The following is a 19,666-nucleotide window of genomic DNA, read 5'->3' on the forward strand; positions in this document are numbered from 1 at the left end:
AGTAAATCTATGCGTGTATCACTCACTGCGCTTGCAAGTCAGTAGTGTCCATTCCATTACAAAGGCAATATTGAGTTCCAGCGCGACCGTCACGCCGCGACATTATATACAGCCGTCACCCGTGTTGAACGCTTCCTTTCCGCAATTACCAATCATCCGACATTGATTGACTGTCCCATCATGCATCAGGGGCTATGTGTGACGCCAACAATGACAATCACACGCCAAAACGGGCGGATCCAGAACACTCCTAGACGCCGATGGTGCTGTGCATGGATGTTCCAAGTTAGTCGATCCCTGCGTCAGTGTGTTACTAGCACACGGGTGATTCAGGCATCCAAGCGCTCCCGCACGCTGATACGCAAGAATAATGGCCACCATGGCAATTGATCAAGGCCCAAGGGGGGATGATGGCAAAGGGGTATCTGAAAATGGCAAATTGCGATGCAAAATCAAGTTTTTTCGGTAAAACTTGGTCCCATAGTAGGATAGACTAGGACACATCGCTAGCAGCGCAGCGCTGGCGCATTTGAATACTAGTCGGACATTGTCGAGCAGCGGTCGGACCGATCAGAGAGACGTAGCAATTTGTTCACGACCAGGTTGAAGTTCATTGAACTTTTCTGCAACACATCAAGGATTTCTGAGGAATGCACGAATGATTGCTTGCAATGATCATCTTGCACCATGGTCCACTGGGCCAGCAGGCACCGCTCGCACGTCGTAGTCAGACTGGTAGAACTCGGAGTGATTTGGCAGGCGAAGCGAGGAGTTCGAAATTTAGCAGATGCCGGTCGTGCCGAAGCCTTTGGGTTACGGGTACGCATTGTATTTGGACAGCGTCGACGACATCCACATCGTACGAAGCGTCGTATGCCTCTCAGTGGTCATCGATCATAGCGCATCGAGCAACAATACTAAATGTCAAATAGGACAATAAAATGATCCATTTCATGCATTTTACCCACCCATGATGCAGGCCGACCCCCATTATCGCTGTCCTCAAGATACTTCGTGGATTGCGCAATTGCGGATGACGGTCATTGACCTCATGTTGCACTCGATCTCCCAAAGACCCTCCATGGCAACTTGAAGGGAAGTCGAGCAAGGCACTTGTGCGATTTCTTAATGTGCTGGGCCACTGCTGGCCACCGACAAGTGGGCGAATAACTTCCTGTCAGTTTACTACTCCTTGCTATTGCAGTAATTTGTCGTCACTACACCCGAACAAGGCCATCTGGCTTTCCGAACGTCATTTCATTCAAGATGTTCCGTCAAGACTCGACATGCTGGAATGAAGGTGCCACACTTTGAACACAATTTGAACACGACAGGCACCCGCTAAATTCCGAACTCCTCGCTTCGCCCTGCCACGCCACCCCTGACAATGTATTGCCACTAGGACAGACATCAGCGCGTCCACATCCCGTTGTCCGTTGTCGTGTGGGGTGTAATCCTGCCATCTGCCGGGAAGAACCGGTTCTGCCAAACCAGTTGGTATGGAAGTCTGCCCAGCGCCCACAACACTAAGATCCTGACCCTGGACTCCGGACACATGTCACCTGCCACCTCTGCCACTCGCTCCACTTGGCCTGCCTAAACCCTGCGGGAACGCCGTGCTAGTACTAAGCGAAATCACCCATCCTTCACCCGTCACCATGTCACCACCCAGGTGAAACGGACAAGTCACCTACCCTAGATAACCCTAGATAACCACTTTCCGGTTTCATAGTGAAAGCAGCGGTTCACTTAATCTCCCCTGGTTTTATCGTATGAACATAGTCGTTCCTTCGCATAAGCAGTATATAAATTCCTTCAAGGACAATTTTGTTTCTTTGATTACAGTGCCACCTGGCGACCCGTTCGGCATGCATCATGATTGATCGATTGACCTATTGTTACTATCTAATGGACAGTAACATGAGAAAAATCTATTGTAGAGATCTGCTGTATCTCTTAAGACAGCCATTGACTTACTCAGGCATCGTATCAACACAATTATACTTCGTATCCTGAAACGTCAAACGAAAGAAAATCCTATACCCTCAACATGGCAGAAGTTTTGTGACTGTGGCATACATCGCCCTTCTCTTGATCTACTCCTTTAAAAATAAAGTACGTTGTCACAGTTGGAAAAACATCCGCAATTTCAACAGAACCCAAGTCCAGCCTAGTGAGAGGAAATCACGGACTGTATGTTGACCCTGGTGGTAAGGACATCGAGGCTGAGGCTGTCATCCCGGATGACGGTCGAGAAAATGCCAGTGTCCGTGGATTTGTGCAGGTTAAGCACCAACCGAGAGGTGAGAGTGACGGACATGCTGGAGGTCATATTCAAGATCGATTCGTTTATTGCACCATCACTCACCAACTAGTAAACGTGGCCAGATTTCCTCCGGTGATAGTCTTGCCAATCGTCAGGAAACAGCCAACCTAATTATAAGATATGGGTGTGCTCACTGAACCACACTTAACCATGGAATGAGCATACGACCCGATCAATATTTTATTCGTTGACTCACATAGTACGTCAAAATGTTGGGTATATTAGTCAGTGCCATCGCTCTGAAGGAAACGCAGATGAGAATTACTCAAAACACGGTTTCACTAGCAATCTCACGCGAAATACATCGCACCTGCATTTGCTTGGTTCAGTATTTATGTCGCCGATGCAACGAAAAGTTTACCATCTTGAAACATGATGTCAAAGATATTTCTCCTGTATGTTAGAGATAACCGTGGCCATCCACTAGTCTTGCAAGTCCTGAAGACTGTGAGGACAAAGATGAGCAACTCGTAGACGAAAATTGCAACCCATCCCAGCCCATGACCTGCGAGTGGGTAAGGTAATGACGTCATTAACTTCCATGCAATGTGACAATTCACTGACGAGCGGCTCTGCCATGACTTGTGAGCAAGGCGCACATAAAGATGAAGTGAATGACATACGCCTCTGCTATGAATGTGTTCTGGCAACTCCCTTGCAAGTCAGTCGCACTATTTGAATTACCTCCAAAAGTTCCCACCTAAAAGATCAGCAGAAATCCAGAGTGCAAAATTATATGTGAACACGTACCGATGCTCCTCCCAAAAGAGCAAGGCCGATGATTAGCATGCAACTAAGCAGGCGCCTGTTACAGCCATAGAGGGCATAAGTGCGCAGCGTCAATATGACTGAAAAAAACCAGTATAAGTATTTCTCGCGCTAAACGTCTCACTCACGACAAACAATGATCTGTTGAAGAAAAAAGAATAGTTCTCTGACTAACAGGTATTTCGAGCAGCTAAGCTTTTGGTAAGAACAATAAATACTCGAGAATTAGGGTTGAAACCTCTGCGGATTAAGTTGTGAGCCTGCTTTCTGGTTAAATGCATAACGAAAGTATCGAACCTCATCTGAAATGGGCAGGAAATCAACAAGTAAGCCAAAGATATTGCCGACCAGAGCGACATAGCGGTTGACGAGAAATAACATTGCAGACAGTATTTTCGGACGACTCCAAATGAACGCGATTTCTTCTGGGAGGGTCACTGTGTGATCGTATATCAGGAGACCTATAACATTGTGTCATCGTCCTGAGAACAAAGATTGAAAGCCCCCGTACTGTTTGCTACGAGAACGGCGTGCAAGTGAAACAACCTGGTAAATTGTAACGTCAAGAACAAGATAGGGGATGAATTTATGTATGTATTGTATCACTCACAACTGCTGTTTTTCAAGAACATCCATTACAATGGCTCACAAGGCAATATGCAACAGGAAGGGTGTTGAGAATATCTGGCGCACTCAGGCTATCATATCAGTATGAAATACCAGTGTCGCAGTTAACGTTCCTTCCTGCCATTGGCATAAATCCGACGGGGTACTTCATTTCGTACTTTGAACTTGTCGTTAATTCAGCCGAGCTCAACACAGTGCAAATTATGTCACATGTCACATGCCAGGTTTAAAATGATCTGTTCATGGAATCATGATCGTAGGCTTTTAGCTATATCTCATCTGCAACACATTGTCATCGAGCAGCTTAGAGGAATGCACAAAGGATCATACATGCATGTATCACACTCACAGAAGAAGAGATTGACGCACGCGGAACCAATCGATCCACTGCACTTCCGAGTCCATTGGTCAAGCCGACTCATATTCTCCCACCTCAGGCAGCACTTCTCGGTGCCTACCAAGTCTGTATCTTTGATTGCTGATGCAGATGGGCCAAGGCCTGAATCGCTTGACATGATCTGACGTCAGTATCAAGGGTGATGTCCGAAAGATAAACACATGACCTTGTTTAGTACAAGGTCTCCTCGACGACACCCCGGACTATCGTGGATAGTTGTGGATTCCGTGAGAGATTCAGATGTTTGTCTATGCTTGCGCGGATCCGTCGGAGCGGTATCCAACATGAATTTGTGCAGCCCTGACGATATTATTGACTTGTGTAAGACAACAAACTACAAAGCCCCGAAGTTATTTAAGATTCGAAGAGAAGCCATACACTTCCTGTGGAGAAAGAGTGTTTCATGTCGCATATGCACATGGCGAAACCGTAGACGACACTGCAAACCAGTACTCGGGTCATGAGGAACATGAACATATCTGCTGTATCTCAAGAAATATTTAAAAGTGCGTAGGTAGGTACAAAACTATTCGTACTCTCGCATAATGGTTATCAAAATATACTTATCCGGGAACATTAAACGAAAACGAAAGACAAACTCGTACACCACATCATGCTAAAGAGTATTGTGATCGTCACATGAGAAAACAACATGGACCGGAAACTGTCACTGGACGAGAACGGTGAGCTAGCTAGTGCGTACCTGACCCAACCTTCACCTTCTCCACCATCTCACCATCGTCCGGCGTGTACTCGAAGGTCTCTGGGCTGCCACCAAATGATCCGAAGAAAGGTGTGGCTGGACTGAGTGTAGATGGGGTACGAGACGAGTAAGTTAACGCCGGAGATACGAGAGTAGGAGACCTCATGTCATTGTCAAATGATAGTTGTTGGGCCAAAGACGGCGACTTCTGCGCAGGAACGTATGCTTTTGAAGATACGGAAGTAGAATTATGGCGATGGTCCTCTTGATCATCTGACCGGGATTGGGATGCTTGTGGCGAATGAAGATAGTTCTGAGGACTTCTGTCGGACTTATCGTTGGTACTAGACGTAGTGAGAGTGCTGTTTAGGTTATTGGAGCGACTGTCTGTGTGCTGATAACTGTGCTGAGATGAATGCGACGCAAGCGGGGATCGAGGGAGAGTGCTAGCGGCTTGGGCTTGCTGCCGCAGAGAAAGGTGCGAACGCGAAGAAAACTGAGAGCGATGGTGCGACTGCAAAGGAGAACACTTGGAATCAAGATGCTGAGGTGGCGCAACAATTTCAATGGCACGACTGGGCGGTTTTGTCATCCCAACGTTGCCAGCGTCGCCGCGGAAATGCAGCTCCTCCTGATAATGGGTGCGGAGATGCTCGTAATATGACCCAGATTCCGGCTGTTGTTGACCGAGAGCATGGAAGTCGTCTTCCGAGATTGGCGGTAGAGAGTCGCCCAAAAACTTCGACCGGCTCGCCCCACCCAGGGCTCGACCAGTGAGCGGATAAGCGGCGATCTGCTCGGGAGCGTGGAATACCTGCGCGTTCGCGTTGAGCTTGCTTCCGGATTCTATTCGTCCAGATGAGTGGACGCGCCGAGGAAGAGTGGAGTCGCGCGGGTCCACGAATTGCTGTTGTTTCTGCAAATGCTGATACTGTTGTTCACGTATCCTTGCATGAGCCTGGAGGATGAGCTCCTCGGCGGGAGTGAAACCATTCCTTGCTTGTATCTGGCTGCGATGCTGTTGTATAGACGGCTGCGCGCTAGCCGTGTATAGCGTTGCACTTGCGAGGGCTTGAAGATGGGCACGCTGAGCATCATGCTCTTGATCAAGTGTCGGCACTGTGTAAGCGTCTGCCAAATTCAGGTTTTGCTGCAGTGAGTGCAGAAGGTCATCGGTGTAGGGGTTCGATGAAAGGTCCTGGTACCTAGTCGACGGGGAAAAGTCGTACCGATAACCAAGATGCCCAGGCAGCGATGTAGATACGGGAATGCTCCCTGCTGACACGGAAGCGAGATTCAGGTTTGGATAGGAGTGATGAACACTTGATAAGGAAATCTCGTCACGAAGTTGACCAATGATGGGGATGTCACGGACACGATTTACTTGGGCCTTGCGGGCGTGAGCTTGGAGCTCTTGACCACGAAGGTTGAGAAGAGCCGCTTGAGCGATCGTCAAACGGGCCGGAGACTGGTCCCCATTCTTGGTCACTCTCTCTGATCGCTAACACAACACACGTGAATCAGTTCAAAGCAAGATGCGTCTCAATCAGCGGACCAACCCTTAGCTCCCGTTGTTCGGCACTGTCGGCAAAACGGACAGAAATCCTGCATCCAGGGTCATTCCATCCACGGACCATCCGACCATGCAAGCGTTCGATGGTATCTTCTGCAGCTGTACGAGTCTCAAGTCTATAAAAGGCGTATTAATTCCAGAATCTCAATTTCCAGAACAAACTGACCGAACGAAAGCTATTATACGTGGGGGTTCGCTCAGCTTCGTTTTAAAGAAGCGGCTGCTCTTGATGGTGTAAGGATGCACCAAAGCGGCAAGGCTCTGTATTCACATGTAAATAGCGTTGGATATGTGGACATCAGCCTCACGTACCTCTTCATCAATAGAGAGCGGAAGGCTGAAAGGAGACATTTAGTACCAAACTGAGCTCGTGCTGAGGCGGCGCTTACCCCTCTATGTATAGGTTGGTAGATAACCCATCTTTCAGTTTTTCCATACGAGCTTTGAAAGAATCTTCATCGTGCTCTATCTGAGAGGGGCTTTGCTGGGCGTACACTGTGCCAGGTATACGATGAATTTGCTGCATCGGGAAATTTTGAGAATGTGGGTGCATAAAAGAAGAACGAAAAAAAAAACCTTTGAGAACGACGGATGTAGATTGCGATATTTACGAAGACCCTCAATACATTTTTCTGCTGAATCGACGTCGCTGAACCTTTCCAAGAATGTAAGGCGGACGATCATACGGAAAATATATGTCCACCTACAGTACGAAGCCATATCCTCTGTTCACCAGAACGTGAGCTTTGAAATTTCGTGCCGTGGCAGAACCGGACATACGTTGGTTTCTCGCTTACATGTCTCGTAAACGACCTCACACTCTTCACCTCGCCAAATGGGCGAGTGAGAGCAAAGAGCTCCTGCTCTGGAAAATGAGGGGGCAGTCCATTTATGTACACATTTGGGGTACGGTGTGATGCGCGAGACGCGCTAGGAAGGCCCTGGGAAGGCATCTCGGGACTCAACGACGACTGTGAGTCGCTCGAGTCAGGAAACATGTGGTCATACGAAAATTGCAAGCCTGTAGGATAAGAGGTGCTATACGAGGCTGCGATCCGATACAGAATGCGAGTAAGTCGGGGGGATCACAACAGATAAAATAAAACCTCACGAGAGTTGGATGAAACTGCGGTAGAAAGGTTGTAAGATGAAGCCGTACCATTTTCCTGTAGCTTGAGGGACGGATTATTTGGTCTGGTGACAACATGATTTGTAGACATGGAGATAGTATTAGAATGCGAAGAATTAGGACTGCTGACGATAAAGTTTTGAGACGGAGACAGAGAATGGTTGGGCTGAGATGAAGAAAATGAAGTACTACTAGTGAGGGTATTATTGCGCGACGACGAATCTGAATCTGGCGGTGTAGGTGGCGCTTGACGAGAAGAGACCGGAGTGTTCGGTACGGTGTCACAGAGAGTACCGGCTGAAGTGCTATGTTCAAGATGCTGAGATTGTTTGCTATCGAAGGTAGGAGAAGCTGGGAAAGCCAGGACGGCAGATTGCGGTGGCGAAGAGCAAGAAAGGCTCATACTGGAGGATCAGGGCAAGTGAATTCGCGGGAGAGAAAGGAAGCAAGCGGAAGGCAAGCTTTTAGGTAAGGTGAACGCCGGTGGACTGTAAAGATTGCAATGCGGATTGGATAGATGAATGGGTTAAAGGTGTTAAGAGTAGGGGTGTGATGATGGGGGGAAGAAGGAAACAGAAAAACAAGAAAAAAAGAACTTGGGAGGTTTATATTCAGTTTTCAACATATGACGCACGGGACTTCGAGGTTGGAATACTGTAAACCCAATTTATTATGATGAAAGAAGCCTGGCATTAACCATCTAATGCCATTGCAAACCCCATTTTAGGTCGGTCGCTGCCCAGATATGGCAACCACTCAAGCGGCGCAAATAGGATATGCACCTCGAGGGCATTTCATGTTCCAAAGCCGACCTCGTTCGCAACTTCCTGGGTCCGCTATCCAGCGTGATATTGACAGAGAATTAAGCTTTAAGAAGCAATAGGCGAAGACCAGCGAAAATCATTGAGCTAACAAGACTGACGATCCAGAACTCATTGAACCCAAGAAGTTTCCGAGTGACCCGACCATGCCATCGACGATGTAGTAGTACCAGCAAGACCCAGACTAGTACTTCAGATATTGCGTGCCACTCGCCCAGTCGCTAAGACGACTATAAGAGCATCATCGAGTTCCAAAACCAAGCGCAGCGACTAGCAAGGGCGCTGACAGAAGCAGGTCCTGCGAATCCTATACTTGTCAGATAACGAAGACGAGTGGAAACGAATTGCGCAATTAGCAACATGTGAACTTGCTCGAACTAGTCTCCCGTAGTCAGACCTTGATAGAATGAAGACAGTCGTTCCTTCTATTTCAAGTGCTCGAACCCTGGTTCACCTGGCCCGTAGTACTACCGTAGGTAGTGTTGTTATTGTCAAGTACCATGATCGCAGGAAAATCGTGGAATCTTTTGGTGGCAGTGTTGAAGAATTTGAGGAGAAAGGCAGGGTGGCTGTGCATCTGCTCGTCGCACAAAACCGTGACAGACGCTCGCGCTACCCCCATGTGCAGAATTCGGTTCAAACACATCGATCAAGACTTCTGACATTTCATGTAACGGTCCACTGAACTGGCCAGTTCATGAACTTCAAGCTTATTGCCAGTGGGTCGCCTGAGCCGTGTCCAAACAGCTCACTTGCGTCACCACTCCTTGAGACTTGATCAGTGACCACAGTCTTGAACTAATCAAGTGAGGTACTCCAAGATATTGCTTCAAAAGTAGCAAATCATCGTGCATTTCATTTGGTATGTCTGTCCACGTACTTGACAATTCATATTTTGTTCAAGTGTCTGTACGGATAATGACCTCGGATACGATCATCCTCGGAGTCAGACACTCACTGCATCTTGATGACAAGTTTAACACTTGTGTTCAATCTCGTAATTGAGCAGGTATGGTCGACGCTAGTCTCTGCTACTAGGCAGACGAAATCGAAGCCAGTCGTTCCTTCGTATCAAGGTTTGACTTGTTCGGGCCGACCTTCCACAAACGACCTACCAATCTTCAAAATTTGATAGGTAGGTAGCAAACGTCAACCAGCTTCTTCGTATCAATACTCTCTAATAGTGAGTCCCGATATCCCTTCGATGATCTTTTCTCCCATGATTTTTAGAATGATTTGGAAGTGACGTTGTGCTCTCTTTTTCTCCAACTGATAATGATGATAGTGTTTCAAATAGACCTGACCACCCATCATGCCTTGACAGGTCTGTGAGTAGTTTTCCACATCTTTACGAGAGCGGGCAAGATAAATCCGAGCTTCAGATTCTGCCAGTGCCCTTTCGCTTCTTTCGCTTGCGTTGACACCACCGATCCGAAATAGCGAGGCAAATTAGCTCCACCTACATCAGCCATGCCATTCTACATCCGTGATATTTGATTGTGGTTATTATAATCGGCACAGTCTGTGTACGCTCGCTCTCTGCGCCGTATGTCGATTGGCAGCGGGCCAGTGAGCAAGACCCCCTGTCTTTGGGAGTTCCGGGATGCAACGACCCCTTAACACCCGCTTTGCGCTAAAATCGCCGCATCCTAGTCTCACGTATGTATCCTTTGGATCTCCGACTCCATACATATCAGCTTCTCCAGGGCCTTGCGTACGTGAGTGTCATATTCAACCATTGGCATATAACAATATTAAATTTAGGTATCATCGACCTAGAAGGCTGACTACTACCGCGGCGTTAGGTGAGCGGTGATTACACTCAAAGTTTAACCAGAATTGCGTTCGCCGTGAATGGCGCAGATATCATCCCTCTCTTGGTCAATATATGTCATACCTTCGTCCCAACAAAATCTCACAGCTTGCCGACATTTGCGTTCTTTCAAGTACATATATTGTTATTCAGATGCGGCGGCCCTCACGGAGCTCACACGAATACGCCAGTATTTTCCATTCTATTCTATATGACACGACACTTATCTGCCCCACATAGAGCTGGTGTAATTCAGTAAGTCCAGTCACACAAAAATCGCCAAGGGTTGTCAGGTGTTCATGAATATAGCGTACGTCGGTGGATGGTTTCCGCGTAGGCGTCTCGCCCGAAGTTTATTGTTAACTTTGACTCGGTGTTGCGGCCAACTTACCTGCAGTGCGAGGGGCACTGATATGTCACGGAAGGTTACAGGATCAAGACATTGAATATCACTATTTTTGCACCTGTATCTACTTGTACGCCGCGGCCTCCGCAACCATCAAATCAAAGAGTGATTAGTACTACTGCGGAGGCTTCCTTGATTGGGAGAGTGCGTTGGGGTAGCTGCATTCCGCAACTTTAGTGCGATTGTCCGGTCCCGAGTTGCCCATCCGATGTAACAAACACTTAACGAGCACTCGCTCGAAGAGGATTGTGCGAGAGGTTTTAAAGTGCCTTGTGACTGGCCAGGGCCACCGGCTTCCTGGCAGTTGCCACCTATGCGCACCATATAGTACCTCATTCCTCAAACGATGTTCAGATCTGGGCCAGTACTACTTATTAGCATGATCCATATATACTGACGCACTTATGGTTTGTCTGGACTATATCCTTGATAAGATAAGAGTGTTGACGTGGCTATGCCACAGTGCCACTCGACTTTATCTGCGCATAATTTACAGTAGATGAAGATACAACTCATAAGTGCATAATAGCCACCCATAGCAGAAAGCGCGATCACAGCACGCGACTTCATTTAGGACAGGTCCATATCCTGATCCTCTGACGAGCGCCCTGGCTTGTCTGTCATTGGCGATGACGGCAGTGGAGTATCTTCAATATCACTCCACGCAGAAAAGTCGTCAATGCTAGCACCCAGATCCGACAATTCTTGAAAGTTTGCATATTCTGCGGCGTAAGCCTCAATTTCCTCTTGCTCGAGGTCTTCCGGCGTCACACTATAGCTGTCAGGGGGCATTTCTAAGGCACACCCGAGTTGAGCCCATTTGATGCCGTTCAGAAAAGAAGAAACTGACCTTGCAATTCACTTTCCCACCGGTTCACATCCTCCATGTCCGGGTCAAACGAGGATCCGACATCATAAGAATACGAAAGACGGTATTCATGGGTTTTCTTATGTGCAGCATTGGCAATGATTCTCCGAAAGAGCTGCAGGATAAGTGTCCGATAATTGGTGTCAGCAGACCCCCTATCAGGGAATTCACACACCTCGTCTTGCATAACGAATTCTTCGTCCTCATCCTCATCACAGTCCATCTCAGAATCAAAAAACACGTCACTGCCACTAGCTGTTCTTTGTTTCTGGACTTTATCATGTCGTTGTTTTTGGGCGCGCTCAAGACATCGCGCTTTAAAACGATCACGTAAAAATGATTTCTGAGGGTTTTCGGGCGTCTGGCTGCCTGATTGTGTGCATGGAAGTTGGTTGGTCGCGCTTCTAGAAGAACCTGTTGCACGAGTTTTGTATTGGGCTTGTCGTCTTGCTTGTGCAGCCACTACGGGTGATGATTTCGGAGAAGCCAAGGGTGACGAAGCAAGTGGTTGGTGGCTCCTTGCGGAGTAATATGATGAACGTCCAGGAGTAGATGGGGTCTGGAAAACAGTGGGACTAGAACTTTGCATGCTCAACATTTCAGTAGATAGGCTGTGTGAGTGATGAGCGTGACAGACAACCAGGGCCGCGTTTGTTGTGGCTTGTTGACGCGTCTAAACAGAGCCCGAAATTTGACTTGCATACTCCTGCGGAAGTTCTACCTTGGTCCCCGATAGTGACTCGCAGCTACAGGCTGACTTTCATGCAACTGAAACAGACACTTGATGTGACTACGACCGTCGATAACAGTGACATGCTGGGGGATGAAACGGTATTGAGATTGTATCAGTTCTCCCACTACCATCTAACAATGGTATAGTCATTCGCGAAAATGGTAAGCTAACCCATAAGCGACGTGGCTACTCGCTTGCTAAAAGTTAGCCACCTAGTAGGAACCCCGCATGGGCACAAAGCTGATGCGGCTTCAGGCGTGGCTGCTGGGAGCCACGGGAATATCAATTAATTCGACCATGGACATCCCGGTGACAACCTCTAAAGTTGAATTTTTAGGTTGTCAGATGTGTACCCAAATGAAATGAACATGTCGTCGATACTCAATTCAGGGAAATGATGAAACTCGTGCACCGTAATCGACGTGGCCCCTACTAGCTCACTGAACACACTGGGGAACTACAAATGCGTATTCTACCCCATGATACCGAATCTTCGATTTGTGCCTCGGCCGCCGATCAGTGACTGGGCAAAACTGCAAGCTTGTGCCACGTCCTTCAGATCACAGTAAGTGTTAATTGCATATCTCGGTGATCCGCTGATAACATAACCTCCTGTAATAGCACTAGTGCCATTATGACTTGCAGTATTGGCCACATATTTGCACTAGCACTCGGATACTCCGCGAGCATACTCGTTACTAGTGCCAAAGGTGCTTTATTCAGATTACTTTTCTTTTACTTTTCTTTCAAAGACACCTCGAAGAAAATGAAACCCAGTCCAGCACTTCAGAAGATCAATGAGCTACTGATGGGCCAACAGTGTCTATAAACTTGCTTTCAATCTCAGAACATTAGCGTGTGGCGCTGTTGACGTTAGCTGTGCGTCTTTGAAAGGCAAGTTTGTATTCTGTGAAACTTTTATAGGACGGTAGTAGTATGGCAAATTTATTGCCCCGCAATGCGTACTACTGTTTCGGAAACCTCCGACAGCCAAGCATGTGCGAGGTTCGCACGGAAGCAAACCGAGCAGCCGGAGTATTACAACTATTCTGGGCCGCTTGAGGCGCTACCGAAGGACATGAAGTATTCATAAATGATACAAGTCCGAGGCGCGACATTTTGGACCTGACCACTTGGCTGCTTTTGGGGGCATCAACATGGTAATGGATCCGATCACGCGGTCTACCTGATGGGCAGGGTCAATAACGAAAGGGTTGACACTAAGCTGAGGCGCCAGCGAGTCACCCCCGTACTCAGTGGGTACCTTCACCTATTCGTTCAACTACATATGTTTATCACAATTCTCGCCTGTTCCTCAGTTTTCTCGAACTGATCGTGGTTCACTCAACCGCTAGTCTGCAGCTAGAGGTCCGGTATTCTAATTCTAAATTCTGCTCTGTTCTGGAAGGTCTTCTTTTGTTCATTCAAATAATCAGGTTTGATTTTCAATATATTTCGATATTGATAACGAACTACCTCCGTAGTCATATGCAATTTTTTCAGGCCGTTATGTCATCCCGAGATCTGACAGCTTTCCATGATGGGTATCGTACCTCTCCGGTAGCATGCAACCCAATCATGGCTAGTAAATTAGGACCTGCAATGGGGTTGCCAAAAGCTTTAAAGAGGAGCGGAGTCTTGTGTGCAATTTCTTTTGTGCCGCAGTCTCACAAGCGCTCCCTTCAACATGTTCTCCCCGTCCCAACATCGACTAGACTGGTGTGCATTCAGCTGTTCCCTGTGTTTACAAACTTACCCGTGAATCTGTCAGTGCCGCCAAGCAAGAGGAACGGCAGAGGTCATTGAATGAGTTACCACCGTCGTTCTTCGAGGCCTGCACGGAGACCGACAATAAGGTGCTCGACTTGCCTCTAAGTGAACTAGTCCAACGCCATAACGCGGGTTCACTGTCAACTGCGAGCATTTTGAATGCCTATGGAAAGAAAGTGGTTTCAGCGCAGAAGGCCACCAATTGCTTGGCGGGGATCATGATTCAAGAAGCTCTGATCCAGAAAGTTCCAGTTTCTCCAACAGAGACAGACCATACAGTCATTCCCGAACAACGCCTTACACCTCTCTCTGGTGTCCCCGTCAGCATCAAAGACTGTATCGATATTGAAGGCTACGACACCACCGTAGGCTATTCTTCTAAAGTCAATCATCCCGCTTCGTCGTCCGCGGCAATAGTCCGGCTTCTTCATGATGCAGGTGCGATCACTCACGTGAAGACTACCGTACCTCCCGGTCTTCTCGGACTCGAGACATCATCAGATCTTTTTGGGCGAACAAGTAATCCGTATAACGAGAAGTACGTCAGCGGTGCTTCGACTGGTGGTGGGGGCGCACTTCTGGCATGCAGAGGGAGTGTTATCGAGATTGGTACAGATCTTGGCGGCAGCATAAGGATGCCCGCGCATTTTTGCGGAGTCTACGGTATGAAGTCTTCAGCAGGACGCTTTCCAGGGTGGGGAACGCTGCCTCCTGTCCCTGGACTAGAATCGGTGGCTACTACGTGCGCTCCGATGTCTCGAAGACTGGATGACCTTGAAGAATTTTGGAAGCGTGTTATGGAGATGCGGCCATGGGAGTATGACCATACGGTTCGCCAAGTTCGCATTCGCGGTATTTACCAGAACTGAATACCACTGATTGCAGTGTGTTCCATTACCTTGGCGATCCATAAATCTTCAAGATACAAAGCTGAAGTTCGGAGTCGTTTGGAAGGATGGTCAGTTCTTTTCACCATGTTTTCATATGCACTCGTTCTCAATAAATATAGGCGTTATTCCTCCCTCTCCCGCTTGCCATCGTGCTTTGGAATGGGTCTGTGATGCTTTGGAGAAGCAAGGTCATGAAGTAGTTGATTTGTGCGCTCCAACCGCTCTAATCTTGAATTTGTACTGACCAGAAGTATCGCCCAGTTCACCCCCCAGCATAGCAGAAGGTCTGAACATCGGATTCCAATTATGCTTTGGAGATGGAGGCAAGTTTACCTTTATTGCGCTGTGAGCCACAGATGCTGAACTCTTCTTAGGGGCTGGTTTCTTTGATCCTGTGCGTAAGGACGAGAAACTTGACCCCGTGATGGTCGCTCTCAGGTCTTTGTTGGGGATGCCCCTTTGGATTAAGAAGATCATGGCAATGATAACGCGTAAATTTACTGGTGATGAGTTCGGGGCATCGATGCTCGAGACGGTTCACCTCAAATCACCAGCTGAGGAACGCGCGCTTGTCGTCTCCCGAGATGAGTACAGAGCAAAATGGCATAGAGCATGGGAAGATGAAGGGTTCGACTTTTTGCTAACGGTTCCACACTCGTTGCCCGCCATCCCTGCTGGAACCGCAGAGAAGGCGACCCTAGTGTCTGCTGGCTACATGACGATTTTCAACATCGTGAGTTTTATTTTCACTTGCGCATTATAATCGTGGGCTGAACGGCGAATAGCTGGACTATGTTGCCGGTGTTCTCCCAGTATCTTTTGTTGACCGCCAGTCGGACGCGCTACCAAAGGATTTTATGACGAGTGCCGAATACAAGAACATGGGCATGATCTCCAAGGGAGCATACTCTGTGTATGATGCGGATGCGATGCATGGACTGCCCGTTGGCGTGCAAGTCGTCGGGAGGCGTTTTGAGGAAGAGAAGGTCTTGCAGGGCATGAAGATCGTTGAAGATGCTCTCGAGGGATGCGGTCGCAAATTCGTTCCCCGTGAATTTTAGGGTGACTTTGTACATGGATTTTAATTCGTCATTTATGTGATAAACTATCGTTGTGTATTGACCGTATATCATGTACTTGTAGTCGCACTGCTACACCTTCTAATGATGACATTACTACGAAGGGCAGAACAATACCTACTGAGCAGCTCAGATAAATTTAATGCGAGACATCAAGCACTACGTTAGATTCATAAACAGTCTGGACTACATCTTTGAGATGTTGAGTGCTGTTCTTGCACAGCGTTGACAACGTAAGTCCTTGATTCACACCATAAGCAAAGTATTGGATACCTCTTAAACATCATATATCGAGCAACTGTTGCTCAAGATATTATGTTTGAGAGGTATCCAAGTACTTAACATCTAATAGGACGATAAAATGATACCTTTTCATGCCTTTCACCGGCCCATGCCGCAACGTCAGTTACCTGTTGACCTTTGATTTGAATTGACAATCCTTCGAGTCTCGACGACGACGAAAACCAGGCTGGTCACGAGCCTAGCACGGCGTACTATTGAGGTACTGGCCACGTTGAAAGAAGACTCGGGATGAGTTCGGTCCACTACTCGTATGTCGTTACCCGGTTTCGGCTCACACCTACGCCGAACGAGGTTCACCACAACATTCTTTGAGCGCAAAAGCAATTTCATATAGACGCACGATGCTCATGCGCAAAATGAAGCATTCTTCCTGTCGACGAAAAATGCTTCCAAAGCTGACTATACTGTGTTTATTTTTGTTCTGTTAGTTGATCAAACGTACATACATAGTACTGACATGAACACTACCTGAAGGAACCCATATTAATATCGGAACCGTTCGACACGACGATTCCGATTAGATTGCCACCGCGCCTGACACACTAAAGCCCCATGGAGAAAAACTATTCGTCCTGAGCATTCGGAGGCATTCGGTCGCCATGAGCATCCGAGAGAAACTGGCTCCTACTGGCTCACACCAATCCCAGGATACTTTCATGGGAGACAACGCGGAGTTCTCGTTGGCTTTTAAAGTATTGAGTGACGACTGAGCTGAAGGAGCGACTACATTCTCTTACAATTCATCATAGTAGACAAAGTCCAGCCACTTGGAGACGAAGACGGATCTTGATTGCGTCAGTGATCTGAGGAGCTTAGATGCTGTAAGTGACGAGAATGGAATATGACAACGAGGGAAGTCTTCTCACAAATCCAGTGTAGCGTTGTTCCAGAAGACGATCTTGGCGAAATAGGTTTCGATCTGCGAGTTCGCGCCGCCCGCTGTGCAGGTAGACTTATGGGCCTCGCCACTAAGAGGGGTCTAGATGGACGCATGTTAGGAACTCCTCCCTAGTGCTCGTCGTCGTCATGGTTTGCCAGGGTAATGCAGTGAGTAGACGACTCCGAATCAAGGTACATACACCGGTTGTGAGCTGATCCGAATTTGGCCTGTAACATAATTTCAAAGCTCAAGTAAACACTGGAAAACAATGGAGCTGAGGTCGTTGGTCGCCGATCCAACATTTCCAAAAGACACCCCTCTCTCTTCTCTTCTCCAGCAGTGGAGAGCATTTTGGACCAAATTTTCAATTCTCATTAGGGTACTACCAGTTTTGCTAGGTCTGAAGTTCCACTGGCATCGGAAGCATTTGCCTGAATCCGCTTGCCGCTTGTCGAGAACGGTTATAGCTCCCTCTCCAAACCTACCGAGCTAGGCCTCCCTGGGGTTTCACATTGGTCATTTAGAGTGTGTAGGGGATCCTTGGTCTTATAATCCGCAACTCATACTCCTTTCAATAGCCTCATCTTTCATCGGTCTCAACACAAAGTGAGATCCGTGACGACCTAGCACTGCTGTGCGCCCAGCCTTGCGCCGCTAAGTACGTGGGTACCGCACGTCTCCTTCATGGCTTGCGGGGCTCAGTTTGATAAATATAGATCCATCAGCCGTCATCGATCTTAGGTGGGGCTCACACTACCACCGTCATATTTAGCCATTCCTCCCATCGTGAACATACCATCTCACAAGTGGTTACAGTTTCGTCCCACTCGCAAAAAGCCTCAATTATCCCCGCGAAACTCAGTGTCATAACAGTCGCTTGATCAGCCACCTCGTGTGCTCGGATATCATTTTCTTTTGTCAACCGGCCAGGGTCTTCGCACCGCCAGATCGAAACCAGCGCTTTCTGTTGGCCTTTTAACGCGGATCTTTCCATCGTCTCTAGGGTTAACTGTCAATTGCGCCTTCCCACCTTCACTCTCATTCTGTGCTTCATCTTATCGGTGGAACCAGCAGCCTGACACCTGGAGGCTTGCTGTGTAACGTTGCTTTCTAACGAGCTGTGCCTATTCAGGAACACCTCAACCTTCAGTTGTCGGTTTACGTCTTTTATCTCGACCCTCGCGTCGAAACTTGGGCGCGATGAATGCATCTACTTCTGCCTCACATTTGCAGGCTATGGAAAACCAACACTCATCAGATGACCCAGCCTCGTCCCCACCGCAACCAGACTCCTCAACAGCACACGCAAGCGCTGCCCCTTCATTAGGTCGTGGAACGTTTTATCCTCCCGTTCCACCTTCTGCTGAACGTCCATACACTGTTCATGGTCCCTCGGGTACGCTCCCACGTGCTGCATTCGCCACAGGCCCATATAACTCCGCGAGTGCTCGCACGTCGTTCACTCATGTCGATGTCGACAGCGTTCCGACCGTTGGAGCATACCCTCCCCTTCCGAATTCGAATTTACCCTCAGGACAAGCTGCGCCAGACACTACGGTGAACAATACTGAAGCACTTGCACCAGCTACCGCAGACGGAACTACTGCATCAGAGGGTATTGTACCTCAGACACCTCAAGTGTCCTTGACATTCCTCCTCGTTTCTGGCCGAAGGCGGACTATGTCGTTCGACCCTGCAATAACAATAGGAAGGGTCAAAGAGCTGGTGTGGAACGCATGGCCTGCAGGTTAGGGTTTTGAATCCTTCAGACTTGGAACCCATTGCTACAACTGTTTCCATATACAGATTGGCAAGACGAAAGTCCACAAGCCCCGTCGCATTTGCGAATTCTTTACCTAGGCAAGATTCTGCAAGACGAGGACACTCTTACTCGTGAGCATATTTGTCTCCCACGATATTTTACGTTAAATGGCGTGATTCTAAGATCTTTCATTTCCAACTTCTCTACCATCGTCGTCGTCTTCCCTACCCACAATTGTTCATCTTTCCATTCGTCCCTCCAACACATCAACGGTTGATGATACTCTGAAGAAGAGACGCCTTAGCAATGCATTTTCCCGCAGGGGAACATTAGGCACCGACACAGAGATTGCACGCGAAGGTGCTGATGATGCCGTGGGATCGGGATGTTGCTGTGGATGCATCATTTGCTAATGGGGGCAGAGGTACCTGACAATTTAGAAGATCCATCAGTTTGGTCTGGGAGCAGGTTACCATTTCAGCATGGGGACATATGCACGTGAAATCTGCTAACGACATGGAGGGGGACTTTTATATGGAGGAGGACTGGCTTTGTTTACGGATGGTATGCAACTCGGGTGCTGCTCGAGCGACGAGTGGACATATATATTATATACTAGCGCAGCTAATACATCTCAACACTTCTTTACACGTTCAATACACCTTTGAGGTAGCACTATGCTCAAACTTGAATTAGTGCTTGCGACTCTGTGATTCTGATTCAGCGTCCTCGGAGCTTGCTGCAATATTGGCTTTGCCAGTACCAAGTACCGACACTGATAATGATTCTCCAGAGCTTCTCCCGCTGTTCAGTACCAA

At 47.9% G+C, this 19,666-nt stretch overlaps 5 protein-coding genes across 5 annotated transcripts; 2 read left to right on the plus strand and 3 right to left on the minus strand.

The window, feature by feature from the left end:
• Positions 1–2,002: 2,002 nt before the first annotated feature.
• On the minus strand, positions 2,003–3,752 carry DEU56DRAFT_290092 (uncharacterized protein). The gene is made up of 12 exons (XM_041345501.1): positions 3,606–3,752; positions 3,392–3,555; positions 3,223–3,284; positions 3,077–3,174; positions 2,950–3,026; positions 2,891–2,898; positions 2,688–2,831; positions 2,621–2,636; positions 2,523–2,565; positions 2,461–2,469; positions 2,369–2,406; positions 2,003–2,321 (listed from the first exon to the last, which is right to left on the minus strand). The coding sequence occupies exons 2-12, from the start codon at positions 3,451–3,453 to the stop codon at positions 2,171–2,173; spliced, it is 708 nt and encodes a 235-aa protein (XP_041209617.1). The 5' UTR covers positions 3,454–3,555; positions 3,606–3,752; the 3' UTR covers positions 2,003–2,170.
• Positions 3,753–4,612: 860 nt separating this feature from the next.
• On the minus strand, positions 4,613–7,926 carry DEU56DRAFT_885894 (uncharacterized protein; the record flags this gene model as incomplete). The annotated part of the gene is made up of 9 exons (XM_041356195.1): positions 4,613–6,322; positions 6,381–6,510; positions 6,561–6,655; positions 6,707–6,731; positions 6,784–6,914; positions 6,971–7,049; positions 7,102–7,119; positions 7,175–7,432; positions 7,487–7,926. 9 exons carry the CDS (start codon positions 7,924–7,926, stop codon positions 4,811–4,813), a joined length of 2,688 nt encoding a protein of 895 aa, XP_041209618.1. The 3' UTR covers positions 4,613–4,810.
• A 3,013-nt stretch (positions 7,927–10,939) lies between these two features.
• DEU56DRAFT_798284 (uncharacterized protein) lies at positions 10,940–12,078 on the minus strand. The gene is made up of 3 exons (XM_041352984.1): positions 11,607–12,078; positions 11,414–11,546; positions 10,940–11,357 (listed from the first exon to the last, which is right to left on the minus strand). The coding sequence occupies exons 1-3, from the start codon at positions 12,027–12,029 to the stop codon at positions 11,134–11,136; spliced, it is 780 nt and encodes a 259-aa protein (XP_041209619.1). The 5' UTR covers positions 12,030–12,078; the 3' UTR covers positions 10,940–11,133.
• A 1,743-nt stretch (positions 12,079–13,821) lies between these two features.
• DEU56DRAFT_798286 (amidase signature domain-containing protein) lies at positions 13,822–16,010 on the plus strand. The gene is made up of 7 exons (XM_041352985.1): positions 13,822–13,883; positions 13,936–14,764; positions 14,820–14,892; positions 14,944–15,031; positions 15,086–15,147; positions 15,199–15,557; positions 15,610–16,010. Exons 1-7 carry the CDS (start codon positions 13,852–13,854, stop codon positions 15,883–15,885), a joined length of 1,719 nt encoding a protein of 572 aa, XP_041209620.1. The 5' UTR covers positions 13,822–13,851; the 3' UTR covers positions 15,886–16,010.
• Positions 16,011–18,183: 2,173 nt separating this feature from the next.
• On the plus strand, positions 18,184–19,415 carry DEU56DRAFT_290362 (ubiquitin-related domain-containing protein). Its single transcript, XM_041345503.1, has 3 exons — positions 18,184–18,833; positions 18,893–18,979; positions 19,032–19,415. The coding sequence occupies exons 1-3, from the start codon at positions 18,287–18,289 to the stop codon at positions 19,259–19,261; spliced, it is 864 nt and encodes a 287-aa protein (XP_041209621.1). The 5' UTR covers positions 18,184–18,286; the 3' UTR covers positions 19,262–19,415.
• The last annotated feature ends 251 nt before the right edge of the window (positions 19,416–19,666 follow it).

Source organism: Suillus clintonianus, assembly GCF_016758775.1.
Source record: "Suillus clintonianus strain FC179 chromosome Unknown DEU56scaffold_27, whole genome shotgun sequence".
Classification (NCBI taxonomy): domain Eukaryota; kingdom Fungi; phylum Basidiomycota; class Agaricomycetes; order Boletales; family Suillaceae; genus Suillus; species Suillus clintonianus.

Excerpts from the sequence above, each read along its gene's own strand:
- DEU56DRAFT_290092 (XM_041345501.1), bottom strand. The coding sequence starts at position 3,453 with ATGTCGCTCTGGTCGGCAATATCTTTGGCTTACTTGTTGATTTCCTGC. Across the intron at positions 3,175-3,222 it reads TCAACAGATCATTGTTTGTC|TCATATTGACGCTGCGCACT; the intron begins GTGAGTGAGACG and ends GGTTTTTTTCAG. Across the intron at positions 3,027-3,076 it reads CTCTTTTGGGAGGAGCATCG|GTGGGAACTTTTGGAGGTAA; the intron begins GTACGTGTTCAC and ends CTGATCTTTTAG.
- DEU56DRAFT_798284 (XM_041352984.1), bottom strand. The coding sequence starts at position 12,029 with ATGTTGAGCATGCAAAGTTCTAGTCCCACTGTTTTCCAGACCCCATCT. Across the intron at positions 11,547-11,606 it reads AATTCGTTATGCAAGACGAG|CTCTTTCGGAGAATCATTGC; the intron begins GTGTGTGAATTC and ends CTTATCCTGCAG. Across the intron at positions 11,358-11,413 it reads GTGGGAAAGTGAATTGCAAG|AAATGCCCCCTGACAGCTAT; the intron begins GTCAGTTTCTTC and ends GGTGTGCCTTAG.
- DEU56DRAFT_798286 (XM_041352985.1), top strand. The coding sequence starts at position 13,852 with ATGTTCTCCCCGTCCCAACATCGACTAGACTG. Across the intron at positions 13,884-13,935 it reads TCCCAACATCGACTAGACTG|TGCCGCCAAGCAAGAGGAAC; the intron begins GTGTGCATTCAG and ends TGAATCTGTCAG. Across the intron at positions 14,893-14,943 it reads CGGAGTCGTTTGGAAGGATG|GCGTTATTCCTCCCTCTCCC; the intron begins GTCAGTTCTTTT and ends CAATAAATATAG.
- DEU56DRAFT_290362 (XM_041345503.1), top strand. The coding sequence starts at position 18,287 with ATGAATGCATCTACTTCTGCCTCACATTTGCAGGCTATGGAAAACCAA. Across the intron at positions 18,834-18,892 it reads GTGGAACGCATGGCCTGCAG|ATTGGCAAGACGAAAGTCCA; the intron begins GTTAGGGTTTTG and ends TTCCATATACAG. Across the intron at positions 18,980-19,031 it reads AGACGAGGACACTCTTACTC|ATCTTTCATTTCCAACTTCT; the intron begins GTGAGCATATTT and ends CGTGATTCTAAG.